Source organism: Canis lupus, chromosome 20 (genome assembly GCF_003254725.2).
Source record: "Canis lupus dingo isolate Sandy chromosome 20, ASM325472v2, whole genome shotgun sequence".
Lineage (NCBI taxonomy): Eukaryota > Metazoa > Chordata > Mammalia > Carnivora > Canidae > Canis > Canis lupus.
Genome location: NC_064262.1, coordinates 27,825,559 through 27,846,704, shown reverse-complemented (window position 1 = coordinate 27,846,704; position 21,146 = coordinate 27,825,559). Strand labels below are relative to the sequence as shown.

Genomic DNA, 21,146 nt, shown 5'->3' with positions numbered 1-21,146 from the left:
TTTCAGAATATTCAGAGTTGTGCATCCACCACCATAGTTAATTCTAGAACATTTTCATTGCTCAAAAAAGAAATCCTGCATCACTTAGCTAGCCATTATTCCCAATTCTCCTATCCCCACCACAACCACCACCACCACCCCTAGGCAAGTGGCAGCCTACTCTTTGTCTCCATAGATTGGCCTTTTCTGAACATTTCATACAAATGGAATCATACAATGTGCGTTCCTTTGTGACTGGCTTCTTCCACTTAGTAGAACATTCTCAAGGTTCATTCATGTTGTAGTATGCATCAGCACTGCATTCCTGTCACTAATAGATAATATTCCATTGTTTGGATGCACCACATTTTATTTATCCATTTATCAGTTGATAGACATTTGAGTTGTTTTCACTTTTTGGCTATTATGAATACTGCTGTTATGAACATTCTTGTACAAGGTTTTGTGCGGACAAATGTTACCATTTCTCTTGGGTATGTATCTAGAAGTAGAATTGCTGGATCATATGCTAACTCTATGTTTAACCATTTGAAAAACTGCCAGACTGTTTTTCCAGAGTGGCTGCACCATTTTACATTTCTACTAGCAATATACGGAAGTCCCAATCTGTCTAATTAGAACTTAAATTCCAATTTTATTTTATTATTCTTACCCAATCTCACCAACACTTGTTAATCCAATCTTATGCTCTTTTTTATTATAGCCTAGTGGATATATAGTCATATTTCATTGTGTTTTCATTCTTAACTTTCAATCTAGATGATTTTTACCCATTTTTCAAGCTGTAGCTTAAAAGTCACTTCATAGGGAATCACCTTGACTGCCTCACCCCACGCTAGCCTCGGGCTCCCCTCAGAAAAACGATCTTTTCCCTCTAAACTTGAAGTTCAACATGAGTAGGGCCCATCCTATGTTCCTTACTCTATCCCAGCATCTAGCCATTGTGTGAACTACTGGCTGATTCCTAAAAATTTGTGGAATAATGACATATTATAAAACAATGGGAAAAAATGTGTATATTTTCTGAAAATCACCTATTTGAGAAAATTGCCATGATTACCTTTTAAAGCTATTTCATTTTTCAGCATTCCCACAGACCAAATTATTGATTTTACTATCTTTGGCAAGGGGAGGAAAGGGACTCTACAATATAACCATGACAAATACTTCTATTTTCCTAAATTGTACTGAAGCATACACCTTTCTGGTTGATAAGAAACAGGAGGACTCTCAGTATACACAAGCAAGATCAAGTAGACTGTGTAAACAGGTCTCTCTTAAGGCAAGCAATAAATTAAAAAGACTGGGTTTCTGAGAAATAAGGAATCAGAGGGATCAGACTTTCCCACACTGGTTGTCAAGGAAGCTATGTCCCTGGAGATTCTGGTTCAGGTGGTCCAGGACTAGACCCTGAAATGTGTTTTTAACAAGGCCTCTAGTGATTGCAATGCTAGTGGCCCATGACCTTCACTTTAAAAAGCATTCATACTACCTAATAGTCTCATCATTTAACAGAAACAGGTTAATGTAGAAATTAAAAACACAAGCTCTGGAGTCAAACACAGATTTAAATCTCTGCCCAATTTACTAGCCACGTGACTTAGGACAAATTACTGAATCTTTCTAAGCCCATTTCTTATTCTGTAAAGGGGGTGGGGGCAATAAAGTGCCTATGACATGGGCATTCAATTAAATAAAGAGTATAAAACACAGTATCTGGCATATAAGAAATGCTCCCATGTTGGAATACCTGAGTGGTTCAGTTGATTGAACATCTGACTCTTGGTTTGGGCTCAGGTCATGATCTCATGGGTCATGGGATTGAGCCCCATGCTGGGCTCCATGCTCCGTTGGGAATCTGCTTGAAGAGTCTCTCCCTCTGCTCCTCCTTCTGCTTTCTCTCTCTCTCTCTCTCTCTCTCTCTCAAATAAATAAATTTCTTAAAAAAAACAAGAAACACTCGAATGATAGTTGCTATTGTTATTACTATTTTGTCATTATATTATCTAAAGTATAAGAGAATGTGTACAACATATCTGTTTTAAAGGGATCAAGTTTTGCTTTGTATGATAAATACTTTCTAAATATTAATTGAGAAACTACCAGGTTCATCAATGGCTTTATTATTATTGTTACCTTCATAGATAATTTTCCAAGTGGTACTTTGCTGATATCACTGCTAGGGCTATTCTGAGTGCCTTCCTAATACTCAAGGAATAATTTAGTCATTTCTTATGAAGCAGAATTTTAGCTCCTATATTAAATTATAATTTACCACCTAGTTCACAGCATGAGCTACAATACTAGATATAACACATTCCCTTAGGTGTCATTTATTGAGCAGAAAGTATTATCCCCCAAATCTTATTTTTCCTCTATTAGGTAATATATTGAGCCTGAATGCTTTCCTGATAGAACTTACTCTCTAAAATAGAAGTTCTAAAGTTCAATCAAATTAGTATTGATCTGTCATCTTACAGAAACAAGAATGTTCGTTCATTTATCCAACTCCTATATACTGAGTGTCTAACAAGTGTCAGGCATTCAGGATACACATAGAACAAGAAAATCAAGATGCCATTATCATGGAAAGAGCAGTGAAGGAAAAAAAAGTAATTAAATACTTCATCAAGATAATGTGGCTAGTGATGAGTGCTATGAATGAATGATGCTAACCAGGGCAATGGGATAGCAAATGTCCACAAGAAAGGAGCTATTTTGGATTAGTAGTCAGGAAAAGGCTTTCCCAGGAGATGACGTTTGAATACCAACAAGGAGCCAGCCATGGAAAATATCAGCGGACAGGGTGATTCAGGAAAAGAGAACAGTCAATGAAATGACTGTAAGCCAGAAATGAGCCATGTAAGGACCTGATGTAAGATCTGGTGGGTCACATTAATAAGTTGGAGTTTGAGTCCAAGCACAATGAGAAAGTACTGGGTAGTTTGAGCTGGAGGATGTCAGATATCGTAATTTATCATCATTTCAGGTTCTCTCTCCCTCCCCACCCTCACCTCTGTTAGGGTGACTAGATATTGGGAAACCCAGTGGAATTATGCTTCCCTGCAATGTTTACTTCCACATTTCCAGCATAAATCTGTAATTTCTTTAATGAACTTGTCATGAAAGCATGCCTTCCAACTCCCTGATTACCCCTGCTTTGCTTTAAAACATGTCCACACACACCCCCACCCCACTCCACTTGGTCTCATCTGCATTGTAAAGTCTCCTTCACTCTGACACTTCAGGTTGCAGCAGGTGACCTTTGAGGTGCCCACGTGCGAGGGGAAGGAGCGGCAGAAGCTGGCACTGACTGGTGACTCCTCATCTTCTGCTGAGTTCTTCGTCACGGTCGCTGTCTTCGCCTTCCTCTACTCCCTGGCCGCCACCGTCGTTTACATTTTCTTCCAGAACAAGTATCGGGAAAACAACCGGGGCCCACTCATTGTAAGTGGCTTACTTCTTCTTCTTTTTTTTTTTTTTTTAAGTGGCTTACTTCTTGAAATAAGTCTTTCCATCCCTTCTGATTTCTTTACCACAGCTTGAAGCGCTTTGGAGTTAGGCAAGCCCTTGGGGCAGGTATTTTTTTTAAATCACATTTTTTTTTTTCATCCACATCTCTTGGATCTGAAACAGAACCATGATGTCTGCCATTCTTTTGTGTCTCTGAATTGGAAAAGTATCACAAGATTGCTAGCAGCCCCTCTGAAATAAATGGTTGGAAATCTCATGAGATCAAGGGAAAAGTGAAGCTTACTGCAGATTTATTTATAATTCCAGCATTATGGAGCCAGTCAACCATTTTTCTCACTGGTTATTTAGACAGTGTGACTTGCACTTATTTGAAATGCATTGTTCTATTAGTATATGACAGACTGGGCATAGATTTTTCCATCTCTGCACTCCCCCCAAACCCCACCAATCTTTCTCAATCTCTCTCTCTTTCCACCACTGACCCTCCTCCTACTTTCTTCTTTCTTGTACGTGGATCCAAGGACTCACATGGGTGAAACCAGTATAGCCCAGAATATCCAGATGCAGACACATACACACACACACACACACACACACACATACATACACACACACTGACAGGGGGCACAACAACTCTCAGAGGGGCACGGAGTGTGGATAATTGTTTAGGAAATAAACTTAAATTTCTCAACCTTCATGTGTAGATTTAACAAAAATTTATCTGAGAATGTTCTGCATGTAAAAATACCTTGTTGTCTTTCTTAACTACCTACTCCTATTTTGTAAAAGAAAATCTTCCTTCTCTTTCATCCCAAATATCACCACATAGTACATTGCTAGGAGGCAAACCTTTCTGGTGTTAATGAAATATTGGTGCTGGTGTTGACAAAAATGACTGATTCTAATGCGGGGGTAATGTACTCTTTTGCATATAAGGAGGTTCCCAATTTTTTTATTTCAATAAAATTGGAAGTTCTAATCTACTCATCAGCTGATAGACCATCAAAAATAATTTTTGATAACAGATCACTATATGATCAGGACATATAACTCAGAAGGAATTTGAAGAAATTAATGACATTGCTATAACAAAACTCCATTCTCATCTACTCATTTATGCGAGTAAGCTTTCTCAACACATCTATAAGATGAAAAATGGGAAGAGAATTTATGCTGAATCATGACCCATTCTAGAAATAAATAATATTTGTTCCCCCAAAAATATGCAAACTAATTTTAGAAAAAATAAGCCCCAGACATTTCTAATAGAATTTTTACTTTTTAAATTTAATGATTATTAAAATGTATAACACATTTATGTTGTTTGGGACAATTGTGCACTAATAATATTTATTAATAATATCACTCAACCCCAAATAAATTTTTGATACTTAAAGCAGTAGGGTCATGGGCAAAAAATTATTTAAACTTTTGTACATATTTGTGTGGCAAAGAAATATAGTAGGGTGACCAATAAAATGCTTTCCAGTATAAAAAGTATTTTCTTATGCTATAATTCTTTGAGGGAAGTACAATGGAAGTACAAATTCATAGAGAACAAAAGGAACATGTAAAATTTCCAATTGCTCAAGAGGAACTTTTTCATTAATTTCTTAATGGAAGATAGAATCAAATAATAACTCCATTGGATTCATCTAAAAATGGATACAGCGGGTGTGTTTTAAAATACCAATAAGTAGGCCAGAAATGATGTTCTTTGAACTATTTAGATTTTTTAATAAAAACAAAATTAGATGTCATCTACACAAGTATGAATATAATTTTTCAAAATTCTTTAAGGGAGTAAAATAAATTTTACAGACATCTAATCTAATCAATATATTATGGAGACTTGAACTTTAAAATAAAAACATTTTGAATGGTAATTAGAAGAAATCCCTGTTTGCAGAGCCTTGTGATTAAGTGTGAAAGTACCTCCCAAAATTCAAATTTGTGGTACTTTAATATGTTATCTTGGAAAAAAAGGAGTAATGAACTTGAATCTTTGAACAAATGTCTTTTTCCCTCCCAAATTGGAGCTAATAGTCCTAATGGTTTTAAAATACTTTTAAGAGAAAGCCTACCTTGGGCTTATCCCTCCCACAATAAGCAGATAGATACACAAAAGAAATTGCTATATATGTACCACAGAACCAATATGCATTCACCTATTCCTGAGTATGTGTAGACACTGTTACACAATTCTAAAATCTGAGGAAATATCCAGACTTCCTGTGAGAAGATTTTGACTCAGCTAGTTTGCTCACAAAATGTAAAAAGACCTATTTTGTTATATAAAACCACATTTGCCTCATATGAAATAATCTAGTGAAGGCATGCCACTTCATCTCTGTGTAAATAGTCTCTCCCATCAAGCAGGATATAATGAAATCCTGAGTTGTGTACTACACTGGGTAGGTTCTGTTTTATTACATCGTGGAAGAAGGGGAGGGGCAAGGGAAGTGATTCTCGTAATAAAAAAAGAAAAGGCTCCTAGATGAAACTTCCGTGATATTAAAAAACTGATGTGCTCATTACTTGGCAGATAAAAGTTAATTTAAAAATGAGCCTGAGTCCTAAGAGTCACAGAGGCTGAATGAATGTGGAGGATCAGTCGGATGCCATTACACTGCAAATGACAAACCATATCAATTCTAACCCCACCATGGCAAAGGGCATAATTGGGGGACAAAAAGTGGGCTATTATACCCACCCTTAATTGTTAGGTAGCAGGTTACAGAAAACCCGCACTGTGAGCAAGACCTCAAGAGGATGGTTCACACCTAAAAAGACTTTCAAATGCTGTCTTAACAATAATGGTACTCATTTTAATTAAGTCAGTCCTGTTTATTCAGAAAGATGGCTACTGATTATTACTTGGTCATCTCAGTTCTTGTTACCATCTCTTCTCTTTTGGTGTTGCTTTGTTTTTAACAAAATGCACATTTTTCCTTCATTCTGTAATTTTCCACATCGATGTTTTAGTATGTAACGACGACGTTAGCATATTATGCAGATATGAATAATTCAAGTAGTTTAAAGAAGTTAGATATCCTTTTAAGCTACTTCACATCTAAAAATTAACAATTTCCCATCTCATTCTATAATCCTCTAGGACATGACATTACACATTATACATAAGTAAGATTAATGTGTAGCAAAGTGATGAGGTTGGTAATACGTTGGTAGTAAGAACAACAATAATATCTATTGGTATGGATTATCTACTATGCATAAAGCTAGTCATCACAACAACCCTAACTTATGTTATTATTCACATGTAAAGATGAAGAAAGGGAGACTCAGAGAGGTTACCCGACTCTCTCAGGTAACATCACTGATAGAGGGTAGAGAGTTTGAACCCAGGTCTCCAACTCCAGGGCTCAATTTCATAACCACCATGCAATAGGATCCAAATTCCTAATTGACAATGTGCTACAAAGTTAGAAGGTTGAGGTTAGGTAACGCCAGTTGGTTTATGCACCTGGACAGCTCCCATATTGTCTTATTCTGATTATAGAGAAACCAAACCTTGTAACTCCTAGACTTTTCTGCTTATTTGGTGCCATCGACATTTTTTATTTGCCTTCAAAATCTATTTGGAGTCCTGGAATTACTGCCATAAATCTATGATGCTAGAATAACTCAGGGTTCTGCTGTGCTGTTGTTTATCTTTGTTGCAAATGGAAGACGTCATTGAGAGAAAACAAGCTTTAAAAATGCCCAGGATCAATGGGTACTGTAAATCAGAGATTACCAGGACTGATTCCTATAGGTTTGCAAGCAGTCGTGAGCAATTTCAGACAGACTGGGGCCATGCTTATCAATAGCAATTTTTTAAAAATATCTTTTTCTACTGAATATGCTTGACAAGACAGTACGCTTTTAAGTAAAAATGAAAATATGAATGTCTTTAGAAGTAACATAATTGTTGATGATGCTCAAGGACACAGGACCAAGAAAATCAGACCAGAAGAATCAGCCAGCTACTGCACATCACTATAGTGATATACAGTAGTGTGCCTTCTTGTACAGATGAATAAATAACAGTTCTCAGAAAGCAGAAATGGCCACCTGAATTGTGGCATGATTGTGAATTGAAATGTCATATCTGGTTAGATCATTTTGTCATGCTCCTTAGAGTACACTTTTAAAGCCCATCTCCTGCCTAGATTTCTGTGTCGGAATATTCTGAGCCATTTTCAGATCTCATGTCAAATAGTGACATTGTGAAGCTTTAGAGTTTTTTCATATTAATGTAAAGTTGGTTTAAAAAAATATCTCACGGGGCAGACAGAGTGCTCTAAGAATGAGTATATAGTACACACCATCCCATATTTTGGTGAATCCTTGGTACAAGAGGTTTGGTTTAAACTAACTACTCTAGGAGGTTAAGAGAATCGATATCTACCTTAAGATTTTGTGGAAAATGAAAGAGCTGCATTATTCAACCTCTGATTTTTGCATAAAGGTTGACCAAAGGCAGTTTATGGGACTAGCAGTGTTTGCCCTTTGGAGGCACACAGTGGTGTCGTGGCTCACGTTTGTTTTATGTTCATACTGTCCCATCTAGCCTCAGAACAACCCTGAGAGAGAAGTAAAGCAATTAGAATCAGCTCCATTCTACAGATTCAATTTACTACCTCTACTGAGCACCAGGTGTTGGAAAATGTGTCCCTGGGAGATTAGAAAACTTACCTGTTGTCAGAGAAGTTAATGGCAGAAGGATTTAGACTCTTAGTCCAATGATCTTGAGGGTAATGGCTAAGCTCTAGAGTCCTGGATTTTAATCCCCCTGTATGACCTATCATTTAACAGTTGAACCTGTTACTTCATCTGCAGCACAAAGCTCGTAATGATACACACGTCACAGGGCTGCTGAAAGGAAAGGGGAGCTAGTGCCTATGGGGCGCTTTGCACAAGGAAAGGCACACAGTAAATGATAAATTATGGTATTTACCTGCCACACTATTATTGCCGTTAATTTTAATCTTTCTCCTGCCCTTTACTGGGTAGGACCTTAGCCACATAAAGAAAAATTGTAGGCATTTTCATCAGCAGCAGCCCTCCCTCTCAGCGCTGCTTCTAAGACCACAATTGCCAGGTTGAGCCCCTTACTTAACCTTTCTGTTCCTGTGGCTCCACCCCATTAGATTACTGGAAGGTGGATTTTAATCCCCAAAACAAAATAAGGCTCCCATTTTTAAGTGCCAGCCACAGCATCGCCAAAAGAGGACAATAGGAGGCAGGAAGAGAGCTGGATGCTCTGAGATTCACATGCTGGTTCCTCCCAACTACATCTTTCTTAGCTGTAGTCAGAGATGGAAATCAGAACTGCAACCTCAAGCTATTGGGGAATTTCTGAGAAACCTCTCTTGCTCCCCTTCTCTCCAGCCCCCCAACCCTTCCCCTCCTCGTCTTCTCTCCTCTTATGTAGTTTTCCACTTCATGCCTGTGTGCTTCCTTTTCCTAGATAATAAGTGTCTTCAACAGGCCAAGCACCATGTACATAGGGGTGAATTTAGAGCATCCAGTCTGGGGTTGAGGAAAACTATTTAATAATTACAACTTTCCTAGAAATGACTCACTAGAGGTACATAGATGGGCTTTGATAATGTAAAGGAGGTGGACAGGCCACCTAGTATTAAAGACAACTCCAGAGTATCTGGTGGTTGGTGGTTGGTGAGAGGATGAATGGAGATTGTGTTTGAAGTTCTGCCCCAGGAACAATGTATTTATGCTAAAAAATATAATATTATTTGAAGCCCACAAAATGTGTATCTTGTTCGTATAAGCACACCAGTCAGAATCTGACACTCTGGCCTATGATGTGGAGTGTGTGTGTGTGTGTGTGTGTGTGTGTGTGTGTGTATTTCTGCTTCCCTACTCTTTGAGACAAGAAGTGATGACATTACAAAAGGATATGAACCAACCTTAAATGAACTTTCATCCAAACTACGACACATTTTGCATCAACAAGGAAATCTTTCCAGAATTATACCACAGATGCAGGGAAATAAATTAACCCATTTAAAATGTTCTCAGCACACCATCTACACATTTTATCAGATTTTCCAGCTCGTTTCTGGCTTCTTATGATAAGCAAATTCTTAATTTAAATGAAGGTTGATTCCCACTGTATTTGGTGCTGTGTTCCAATTAACTAGTTAAACAAAGACCGGAGCTGTAGTCCAATAGCCTTCATAAAGACAGTGAGCTACTGATAGAATTAGCATGATTCTTCTAGAGCCCAGAGCTCTTCCCATCCTGTGTTGGACCCAGTATGTTCAGAAGGCTCATTTAGCATGTCTATCTGAACCCCGGCCTTTTTTGTCAGAGTTTCTTTCATTCCAGGGAACTTGTAATTCAGTTAGAAAAATTAGGACCTCGGTGGAAATGTGGCAAAGCCCCAAATGTGTCTTTCCTGTGTGTTCCTTTCTTCCATTTAAAACACCTGAAATGTGAAATGTGTCTACTCCGTGGCCCAGCACACCCAAGAGAAACCATGCTTCCTTTCTCGAATGGAATAGTGATTCTCAACCAGTGGGGTGAAGGTGTGAGCATTTGGCAATATCAGTAGACATTTCTGATGGTCACTACTGGGGGAAATACAGTGGACAGAGGCCAGGGACGCTGCTAAACATTCCGCAGTGCACAGGACAACACACCACAACAAAGAATTATCGGGCTCAAAATGTCAACAGTGCTGAGGTTGAGAAACCCCAATTATAGCAACCATCAGCAGCTGTTGAGTACCTACCAACTGCCAAGACCTACACAAGCACTTTACATATTTTCTTTAAACCCTTAAGCTAACCTTTCGAGTTTAGTATTTTAACTTCCATTCTTGAGATGCCGAAACTGAGGCTGAGGAAGTTTAAGGGCTTGCCCCAGGTTACTTGCCCCAGAGATAATTCAGGTCTATCTGACCCCAGCTTAGAAGTCTCTTCATTTTTAGCTGAATTTACTTCTCACTGTGTTCATTTCTCTTGGTCTATGGACCTTACTACTGGATGTTGGCTACCCCCATGCCCTCTGTCTTCTTGTGTTTCCTCTTGTAGCTACCACCACTACACACACACAGATATACATGCATGCAGACGTACACATGGACACATGAACACACGTGGACACACGCAGAGACGCACACACATGCACACAGTGTAAATGTCCTACCTTTGTAGCTTTGCCTTCTGATCTATTACCCTTGATCTGTCAAGGGGAAACAGTAGAAGCCAGTGGCTAAGAAGTGAGGTTCTGTACCCAGACTGCCTGGGCCCAAATCTTAATACCACCAGTCAGTACATCTGTGTGACTTTGGACAAATTAACAGAACCTCTCTGTGTTTCTGTTTCTTCCCCTATGACATAGAGATAACAGTGGTTCCTAACCTATTAAGTCATTGGTCAGAGTAAATGAGTTATGACACATAAGGCACTTAAAACAACAGCAGGTGCTCATTAATGTGAGCCATTATTTTCATCAGCCTTATATTATTATCTACCCAACTGTCCATATTGTGCTTTCTATGTAGCTGGTGTTTATTACATCTCAATGGGCTGAAAACAAGTGGATAAGTGCAAACTCCACTGATTTTCTTATCTTGACAAATGCTTTGGAAGGCTTCCTATTGCACTGTTAACATCAACCCCCCTTTCATATTGTGTTTTATTCCTGAGCCTCCAAATTCAGCATAAGCTGCTATCATTACAGAAAATGCAATCAACCCTAAGATGGGGTTTCACACTGTCTGGCCTTTCTGTCACTCAGTTCCCCTCTCTTGGTTCTTCCACCCTCCAACTTGGCACTAAGATCTCATACTTTAGGGCAAAGAGGGGAAAGAACACAACCCCATTAAACTAACCAGGCTCCAGAGAACTGGAGCTTGAATCCCTTATCAGCTGGCAAGTCTGAAAATAGCAGGAAAGTGTGAAGAGCACACTTGTGTAACAGGAAGAAACTTGAGGAAATTTGATTGTTTGGGGGCATCCAACTGAGAAATAAAGTTCAGACTTTCACCCTCCTCCTATCATTTTTTTGAAAGTGATGAAATCTTCCCCTCCCCATTCCACCCCCACAATGCCAAAAATATCCTTACTATTTGCTAAGTTTATTTCTTTGATTCCAGAACAAGCAGACACTTACAAACATACACAGCTTTGGATTCACTGGGGCTCCCAACAGTTTAAGAATGCCTTGCACCAATACCCACGGTTCATTAAGCTTTCAAATAATTGGCACAAAGTCCAGAGCATGGATTTTTTTGCATCCCTCTTAACTCTTTCTCCCAGCTGGACATCTTCATTTCCATTGCTTATTAGTAGGACCCTAATCAAAGCCACAGAACCAAACAAGGAAATGCTTCAAAATTTGCCCTGGGAACACAAAGGAAGTGACTCTGGCTAAAAACTGCCTTGGATCCCCTATGAAGGATATGATTATAGAAAATACCTGAGACTTTGGCCAAGATATAATTTCACATTCACTTAACTCCTACCTATCTGAGACCTGTAACGTTTTTTTAGTTTTATTTATTTATTTATGGGAGACAGAGAGAGAGAGAGAGAGAGAGGCAGAGACACAGGCAGAGGAAGAAACAGGCTCCATGCAGGGACCCCAGTGTGGGACTCCATCCCTGGACTCCAGGATCGTGCTCTGGGCTGAAGGCAGGCTCTAAACTGCTAAGCCACCCAGGCTGCCCTGAAACCTGTAACTTTGAATGTGCCTCCATGAGGTTCTGAAATGTCTAAGAAACATTTAATCAATTCATATGCTGTCTCAAGAAAAAAACAACTAAGGGGCACCTGGGCGGCCCAGTCACTTAAGGGTCTGACTCTTGATTTCAGCGCAGGACATGATCTCAGGGTCATGAGATCCAGCACCATGTCTGGCTCCACACTCAACTGAGAGTCTGCTTGAGATTCCCTCTCTTCCTCTGCCCTTCCCTCTGCTCACAATCTCTAAATTAATTAAATAAATAAATAAATAAATAAATAAATAAATAAATAAATAAAATCTTTTTTTAAAAAAAGAAATAAACAACTAAGCCTTAATTTTAATGAGTTTTATTTGTGGCTAAATTGACTAGGCATACCTATAGGCAGAAAAATATGTTGATATTTACAACCTAGGAATTACAAGACCAAAAACAATGAAATTATTACAGTGGAAAAATAACTTAGGAAAATGGCAGTGGAGGCTAGAGAAAAGCAGACTAAAATGTCTGGCATTTTACCACGGTGCTTACTGCCACCCCAGTTTTACTTGGATATAGGAAAATGAAAATCCAAGAATATCTATCAGCTTCTTAAGCACCCACTCTGTGCAAGGCATACAAGGACTGCAGTAGCATGAAATACACAAGTCCTCACCATAGGACAAGACAAAGACACATCAGGATAAAAGCACTTATAAAAATAAATATGCTTTATTATTACCAGTAATAGAGACGTCACATAGGAATCAACAAGAAAGAGCACATGCTATTCACTTGGGTGGTCAGAGAAGGTTTATGAAATCCATGAGACTTGGCAAAGAACAGAAACTAGCTGGAAGGAAGGGAAGATGTTTTGACTGGGTAAATGGCTTAAGCAAGAAGGATGTAGGTAAGTGTGGGGAATAATATAGTGGACATTTTTGACTTGCTAGTCAAAGAGTTTCACAAAAATTTCACAAACTGAAATTTGTGAATTTCTCTTTGTACTTGCTGGTTTGATTTGGGTTTCTGATACTTCTCAAATGAAGTGACTTTGACCTATATATAATGTGTAACTTTTCTTTAAAAAAAAGCTATAAGAACTGATACATTGAAAGTAATTATAAGGTTTAAATTACAAATAGCTAAGCATATGGTAGATGCCTAATGATATTTATTCATAGGACCAGGAAAGAATAAAGTGGAATAACTCTGGTAGTACTTTTATATGCATTATTATAAAGAACTCTAGTTGTTTCTATTTGTATGGCTACATAATATTTCATTATATAGGGGTAACTAGTGAATTATTTATCCTATCTCTTGTTATCAGACTTTGAATTTTCTCTCTCGCGAGCAATGCTATGATAATTAGCCATGCACTGCAATCTTAACACATATTTTAAATCATTTCTTCAAGATAAAAGCCCTAAAATTTTCTTTCTAACTTTTAAAGTAGAAATTTCTTTAAATCTGTATAAAGCATATCCTTAGCAAATTTCTTCTTTTCTGAGTGAAAATTTGGCTTCCAACTTTTGACTCTACCCTAGATCTTGCAATATTATTACTGTTGGAGAAAAGATCTCCCAAAAGGATCAGCAGAGAATTTTTCTTTCCAGAGAGGAAAACAATAACACAACTTGTCCTAAGGATGCTGCCACTAGCACATATGCTTTGAAACTTGAGATACTAAGGGGACATCAAAATTCAATTCAAGCCATATTTAAGTAGGCAGAAGTGCAGGCTTTAATTACCAAGGAGAAATCCCCAAGACGGGCATTAATCTGCATGGCAGTGTGAGCTTAGTCCCATCACTGTGCTCTCTATACTCGTCCTTTGGCAGTATCCTTTCTCACTGGGGCTCAGTAAGTGAAGTTCAAGATCATTAATTGTTCCTCAGGCCACAAACAGAAGTAAACAAGAATACAGAAATTCCATGTGATAGGTTTTTAAAATAACGGAATGGCTTATAAGTTTCATCCTGGGGTTTCTCCAATGGCTGAAGTTCTCTTGGTGACAAGCCAGCAGCTGGTTGGGGAGCAGCAAGATTGGGAAGAGTCTTTGTCCAGTACTGTCTGCTGCCATCACCTCCTGAAGCCTCTGCATAAATCTGGTGGCTTTTTTCAAACCCCCATTTAAACTATTTCCCACAACTTGCCTTGTCTTGGTTTTTCCCACATGCTCTGTAAATTGTTGACTTAGGATTGAAAAAAACCAAGACCAAACTACGTGGGATTACTATCCCTGTGTAGAAGCCCCACCTGTGCAGGAGCCCATTCTATAAACCACCTGTGCAGGAGCCCATTCTATAAACAAACCCTCATGCCTTAAAGATTGGCACAGTTATGAGGAATGGGCTAGGTATGGGGCTGTGGGAAGGAGAGAATGTATTCATATTAGGTTATATGTATTAAGACTTTTTTAAAAAAGATTTATTTATTTATTAGAGAGAGAGAGAAAGCATGGGGGTGCACAAGTGGGGGGAGGGGCAGAGGGAGAGAATCTTCAAGCAGACTCCCTGCTGAGCACAGAGCCCAATGTGGGGCTCAATCCCATGACCCATGAGATTGTGACTGAGCTGAAAATCAAGAGTCCAATGCTCAACCTACTGAGCCACTCAGGCTCCTGTGTGGAGACTCTTAACAAAGGGGTCTCCTCCCTTCTGTCTTCCATTCTTCTAGCCATCACTTCAAAGGTCTCTGGCTTATGAAAATAAAGATGCACTCCCCACTCCAGCATTCAAGGCAGCTGTCCAAAACTATGACCCTTCCCCTATTCTTCAGAGCCATCTCCTTCCATCTCCTACAATCCCTTGTTTTAGCTAAAGTGGAGTCCTTACCAATTCCCTAAACTTGCTGTGTATATAACTATTTCTGCATAGCTACTGCATCTCTACCTGCCACTAGGAATGTTATCCTCACCTCCCCCATCTCAGCCTATCGAAGTTAGACTCATCACCAAAGACCCATTTCCAATACTGTCTGTTCCATGAAATATTCCTTTATATTTCATATCTACCTTCACCTCCCACACTTTCCATATTCCTTCAGATATATGAATTATTCCTCCTCAAACCTCCGTAGCTCTGTGTGAAAAAAAATTGGGGGGAACCCCGGGTGGCTCAGCAGTTTAGCGCCGCCTTCCGCCCAGGCTGATCCTGGAGACCCGGGATTGAGTCTCACATCGGGCTCCCCGTGTGGAGCCTGCTTCTCCTTCTGCCTGTGTCTCTGCCTCTCTCTCTCTTTCTCTCTCTCTCTCTCTCTCTGTCTCTCATGAATAAATAAATAAAATATTTTTTAAAAATTTTTGTATGAAAACCATTACTACCTGTACTTTAGGTAGACATGGTCTTACCTGATTTCCCCACTGAATATTAAATATCTGAAGGGCAAAGACTATTTCTAACACAGCCATAGTTTCCTAAAGTCAGAGTTAAAAGTGAAATTAATGACCTTCTAAGTTGGTCATCAAGAATAGGGTCTGTTATAATTCAGCACACATTAGTTGGGTTCCTCCTATGTGTCAGGAACTGTGGTCAACACTAGCTCCACAAAGCAAATGTCTGTGCCAAGAGAAATATGGGAAGGACTCCCAAAAGCTCCAGTTGGTGTGTGCATGGCTTTTTAACTAGAACTCCAATCGCCACACGTACTTGACTTTCAGTTTAGGCCAATCATACATCTATCTATCTGAGAGTTCCTCATACAACTGAAGGTCCTGGGATAGCAGTGCAAGTGGCACTTTCAGCTGTAGTTCAACTCAAAATCCCTCATTGATTCCTTCTACCTATTGAAACAGATTGCTCTAACAGGCCTTTATTTTCATCAAAATTCCACTTCTAACTATGGGTTGTTTTTTACGGGTTTTTTGGTACATGCTCTTAACTATGTCTTTTGCTACAAGATTATTCAGTCTCTTCTCCTATCTTAGGCATTGTTCTTGCAACAAAGACCCATGCTTGCTGACTTTGAGAAGGCATTATGCTAGGCACAGTCACCTAAGCCTACATCTCTCCATCCTCTTTTGTCCTCTCATTCTACAGTTTATCTCTCCAAAACAGAAATACCTTCTTTCCCCAAAGCTCTTGAATTAGGGAAAGAGGTCAGAAATTAAATGCTATCTCATCACTCTTGTTTAGAAATACAGAATCCCTATTGGTGTGTGAAAGTGGGGAATAGGAACCCACTTTTCACATCTAAAATTGAACAACAGTTAAGTAGAAGTGAAGGGATAGATTTAAATTAGAAAGACTATATTATATTAAATCAACCCAAATCAAAGCCGATTTCACTCTAGGAATTGTATGCGTGAAAAGGTGTAATTATAAAAACTTGATATTCTGCTGCCTTTATGCATATTCACTTTATGAACTTAGACCTCCAGAAGCCTCCTAGGACTGCTTCCCCATTTTTAATAAGTATTCAGAATGAAGCATTTCCTGAAGGAATTAAAGGAGGGAGGAGAGATTTTTTTTTTTTTCAAGCTTAGCAGCAACATTAAAACAAAGAAGCAGCTCTTCTGCTGAGTTTTGTGTCTGCTTTAAGAGTACTCCGAATAAAATGAATCTTTGGGGAATCAGTAGAGAAATTACGGTTTGGCAGTTAGGGGGACAACGGATCCATCAAGGAGAAAAAAAAATCTCACTATTAATTGCAAATTCTAAATAACATTAGTGGTTCTATGTGCAGTTGCTGGGAATACTTATTTTGAGAAAATAAGAGAGAGTTCCCAGAAGATTAAGTAACTTAAAGCCCAGGGCTACCAGCTGGATCATGTTCCAGTCATTAGGACACCATAATGGTCATCACAAAACCATCCCAGAGAGGAGCCAGCTGGGAATTAGCTCAGACTGGCCCATTCGTTCTATGTAGCTGCCAAACTCAGAATGGTACTCTGGGATGTCATCACACTTTAGGGAGCCTAATAAGGTAGAGCGTCAGAGGGGCATGTGGGTGGCTCAGTTGGTTAAGCTTCTGCCTTCTGCTCAGGTCATGATCCCAGGACCCTGGGGTTGGGTCCTGTGTGAGGCTCCTTGCTCAGTAGGGAACCTGCTTCTCCCTCTCACTGCTTCTCATTTTCCCCACCCCGTCCCCCACTCATGCTCCATCTTACTATCTCTCTTTCAAATAAACAAAATCTTAAAAAAAAAAAAAAAAAGGTACAGCATCAGAACTGTTGAGGGACTGATTTTTTTTTTACAGTATGTCCTACTTATTTTATTTTATTATTTTTTAATAATAAATTTATTTTTTATTGGTGTTCAATTTGCCAACATACAGAATAACACCCAGTGCTCATCCCGTCAAGAGGCAACACCCTTTTTGATCTCTTCTTAACCATTATCTCTTTCTTTATTTCACTGGGTGTAGGCTAAGCTTAGTCCAGGGACTGATTTTTTTTATGCCATTTCCTCTACCCCAAAAATAATAATGCTGTGAACTCTTCAGTTCTATGAATTTTTAAAAATGTAAAACTGCAGATGTAACCATGAATGCTGTGAGCAACTTTGAAATCATGACTCCTCTGTCCTCCATCTTACCGATGGAAGCCCAGAGAAGTTGTCACTTGCCTGAAGTCACACAGCCTGTTCTAGAAAGCTCCATCATCACCCAGTTCATCTGGGTCTACTAAGAAAGGCTGACGTGTGAATCAGGTTTATCTTGCCATCCGCCTTCCCATTATTCCATGTCAGTCTGGTTCAGGGCAGAGGCTGTGTGAAAGGCATATGTGGGTTGTGCTGTGAGTTTCTTTTTGTCCTCATTTACATCAAAACAATAGCTGACTTGGGGACAGGATGCCTCCTCTGAAGTTGAGATAGATTTAACTATGTTTTGCAAAGAACATTTACTTCTGAGACGGACCAGGTTTCAGGCTCCCGGGTGGGTACATCAGTTGGTGAAGCCATTAGTTGAATGTCAGGGCTTTTTTTTTCTTTTCCCTCCTAGAATCTGGGCTCTGCTTTCCCTGCTGTGGATGATGAATCTAAAATATTTATGTGGCTTTATAATGACTATTTAGCATTTAAGGCACCTGATATTTGCCAAAGTGCTAGACAATCAGTGTTTATTAACAGGAAAATAACTGCTAGAAAAATCTGTGCTGTGATATTTAGGAAGCAGATTCCTTTGTGGCTACATATGGTATTTCTGGGAACAATGTTGGGGCCAGTGATTCAGAGTAAAATTCATTTGTCAAATTCAGCCTAAGACCTCATACTTAAATTTCCCTCTAGTTTACTATAGACTTTGTTCCAATGATCCTGAAGAATAGCATAATACTATGTATTTTATTCACTAATCAAGTACTTATTGAGCATCAACTTGATGGTAAGGATGAAGAATTAATATGATTCTGTCCAAGTCTGGGTTAGGTGCTCCTCCCTTGATGCCTTGGGTCTAGACTTAATGAAAGCTTCTCAACGCTGGGATGGGAGCCAGGGCAGGGGTGAAATCTGGCAATGTCTGGACACATTTCTGGTTGTCACTACTGGAGGGGGTGTTACTGGCATGTAGTGGTAGAGACCTAGGATGGAGCACACAGGATGCCCCAGCACAATGAAGAATTATCTGGCCTAAAAATGTCAATAGTGCCAAGGTGGAGGAACCCTGTTGCAAGCTCTCTTACTCAGGCATATAATTGTTTGGGTACATCTCCGCCTCCCCGCTTAAGATCTTTGAGTGCAGAGATCGTGTCTTATTTCTCATCACATCCCAGCACCTAACACATATAATACAAAACTTAGGACATGCTGTTGAATGAATTCATGAAGACGGTATCCTATCCCTCTGGGAGCTCAACTCCATGATCTCTGGAATGGAGGTAGGTAAACAGGCAGTCTAGGGATAAAATGTGTCTGTCCTGAAAATACAATCAGATAAGAGCTATTTTCTGTGACCTTCTAATTTATCATCCAAACAGATATACTTCTGAAACGAATGTGAGCACTTTCAAGTCATTAAGGCAGGCATACGGGTGAAACCCTGCCACTGGCCTATCCTATACAAAACAGGCACACTTACAGCCCACATGTTACTGAGCAGCCACCATGAAGCAGGTGCCAGTTCTTTCTGGAATCCACTACCACACATGAGCTAAGTATTAGGTATATAAAGGATTTCATAGGGAGTTGGAAAGTTTATATTGCATGTTACAGTATAAAATGTTAATAGAAATAAGTAAGTAAAACTCTGTTAGAGGCTTGCTCTTCATTCCTAGACTCCATATCATGCCCACCCTCTGCCAAATGCTGTGAGGCCAACAGCTTCTTCCTCTGCTTCTTAAACCTTCCCCCACCGGCCTCTCCAGCTTTCTAAATTGTCCTTCTCCCATGATTCCCCTGCTGCTCCCCCCTTTTTTTAATCACAAAGGTGTAGCACTGTCCCAACTTCTATCTCTGCACCCACTAGCCTTGCCTTGCTCAGTCTCCAAGCAGTCCTCCCTGCCCAGGAATTAGTTAGAGATCATAAATACAATAACCTTTCCCAGATATGGTTCCCCTGGCTCCGAGCTCTGGGTGAGGTCTCTGTCATGCTGTGGCTACAGACAGCAGGGCTAGGCTAACCTCCCTGGGACTGTAGGGAAACGCTTTACAGAAGAAATATTATTCAGACTGTTGTCAGTTTATTCAAAGGAATTTTAATCATTAAACCCCTGAAAACATGAGAAAAAAGTCTGGACTTCAGGTTTCTTGGTAAGTGGAATTACTTCCAGCTGCCAGCATACTTTGTTGGGGAGAGGGAGAGGTCAGGAAGATCTTATGTAGAAACTTGCTCAAGAGTGAAGTAAATAACAGGTGTAAGTTTGTGACTTCTCCAGGCCTAGGCTTTGGAAGAGAGTTAACTTCTTATTTGTACTAAATTCTATTTCAGAGTTTGTTTATGATCTTTAATTTAATTACAGTGAAAATAAATATCTATTTCATTTTAATTCAGTGTCATGCTTTTGTCATGACCTAATATTAAGCACAATAAAGAGACTGTCTTTAACGTTAGGTAAAATAACATCCTTCATTCTGTCGTTCCATCTGATATACAACCACAGCAGAGAAATCCCCAACTGAAACTCTCATGTGCTGTGTCTTCCTAAACTAGATTACGAAAATTCTCCTCGCCACAAGATCAACAGCATCCATCACCCTTATATAGATTTAGAGGTTTCACTACTTGATATGGGAGTTTGATATCAAGTGGACCTTTCAGAATAAAATGTTACTGGTATTTGATATTCTCCATTCCAGCTGGCTTTCTTCGAGTACACGAAACAAACACCAGATGGTAATTTGTATAAGGATAAGGGAACTGGTGCTAATTTTAGAAAGTTCTTGGCCATTTCCCTCACCCAAAGTTAGGAAGGGAATTCTCAGTTGAAATGACTTTCCAAGTTTCAAGAAGCAGCTGTCTGATTTTCTTAAAACTGTGCCATCATTCTGCTTAACAGTATGCCAGGCCAGACCACAGTATTCCATGCACAGAAAAATCTGCTCTCTAAATCTTTTTTTCCGGTCACTGGTAAACACACACCAACCAGGACAAAGGTGAGCCTCAGAAACCCTCTACCCATTGGCCCATTGACACTCCATTTACTCATTCACTCTACCCCTAACCACTCCCATGTTAGGTAATCAAACTGGTTGAACCAGTTTTTAATCTCTGCTCTAAACTGTCAGGTGGCAATCTCACCAAAAAGGCTTACTGGTGAGAGCTAAATGAAAGGTGTACTGATGCAGAGACTGGGCAAAGCCAGGCCTGTTGGCAATATGTGAGACAGATGGCTCTGCAAGTATGATTCTCACACTCGGTTGTAAGGTAAACTGTGAACCAGGGAGCAACAGGTGGCTGGTAAAGGCAATGCTTAAACGCTGTCTGCATGTTTACATTTAGCTCTTAGAGACTGAAATCATACTAATTGAATTCAACAAACAGTTACTGAGAAGTCATTATGTGCAACACACTGTGCTAAACTCTGAGGTCCAGAGAGG

The 21,146-nt window shown here is 39.4% G+C and overlaps 1 protein-coding gene and 1 long non-coding RNA gene across 3 annotated transcripts in view; one reads left to right on the top strand and one right to left on the bottom strand.

The window, feature by feature from the left end:
- Positions 1-21,146, bottom strand: part of LOC112666013 (uncharacterized) — a 127,575-nt gene that overhangs the window by 6,149 nt on the left and 100,280 nt on the right. The gene's annotated exons all lie outside the window — the stretch shown is intronic.
- SYNPR (synaptoporin) overlaps positions 1-21,146 on the top strand; it is a 290,191-nt gene that overhangs the window by 242,021 nt on the left and 27,024 nt on the right. For both annotated transcript variants that reach the window (XM_025456452.3, XM_035703529.2), the window contains one exon: positions 3,249-3,447. In XM_025456452.3, coding sequence (XP_025312237.1) covers positions 3,249-3,447 — 199 coding nt within the window. The remainder of the gene's footprint in view (positions 1-3,248; positions 3,448-21,146) is intronic.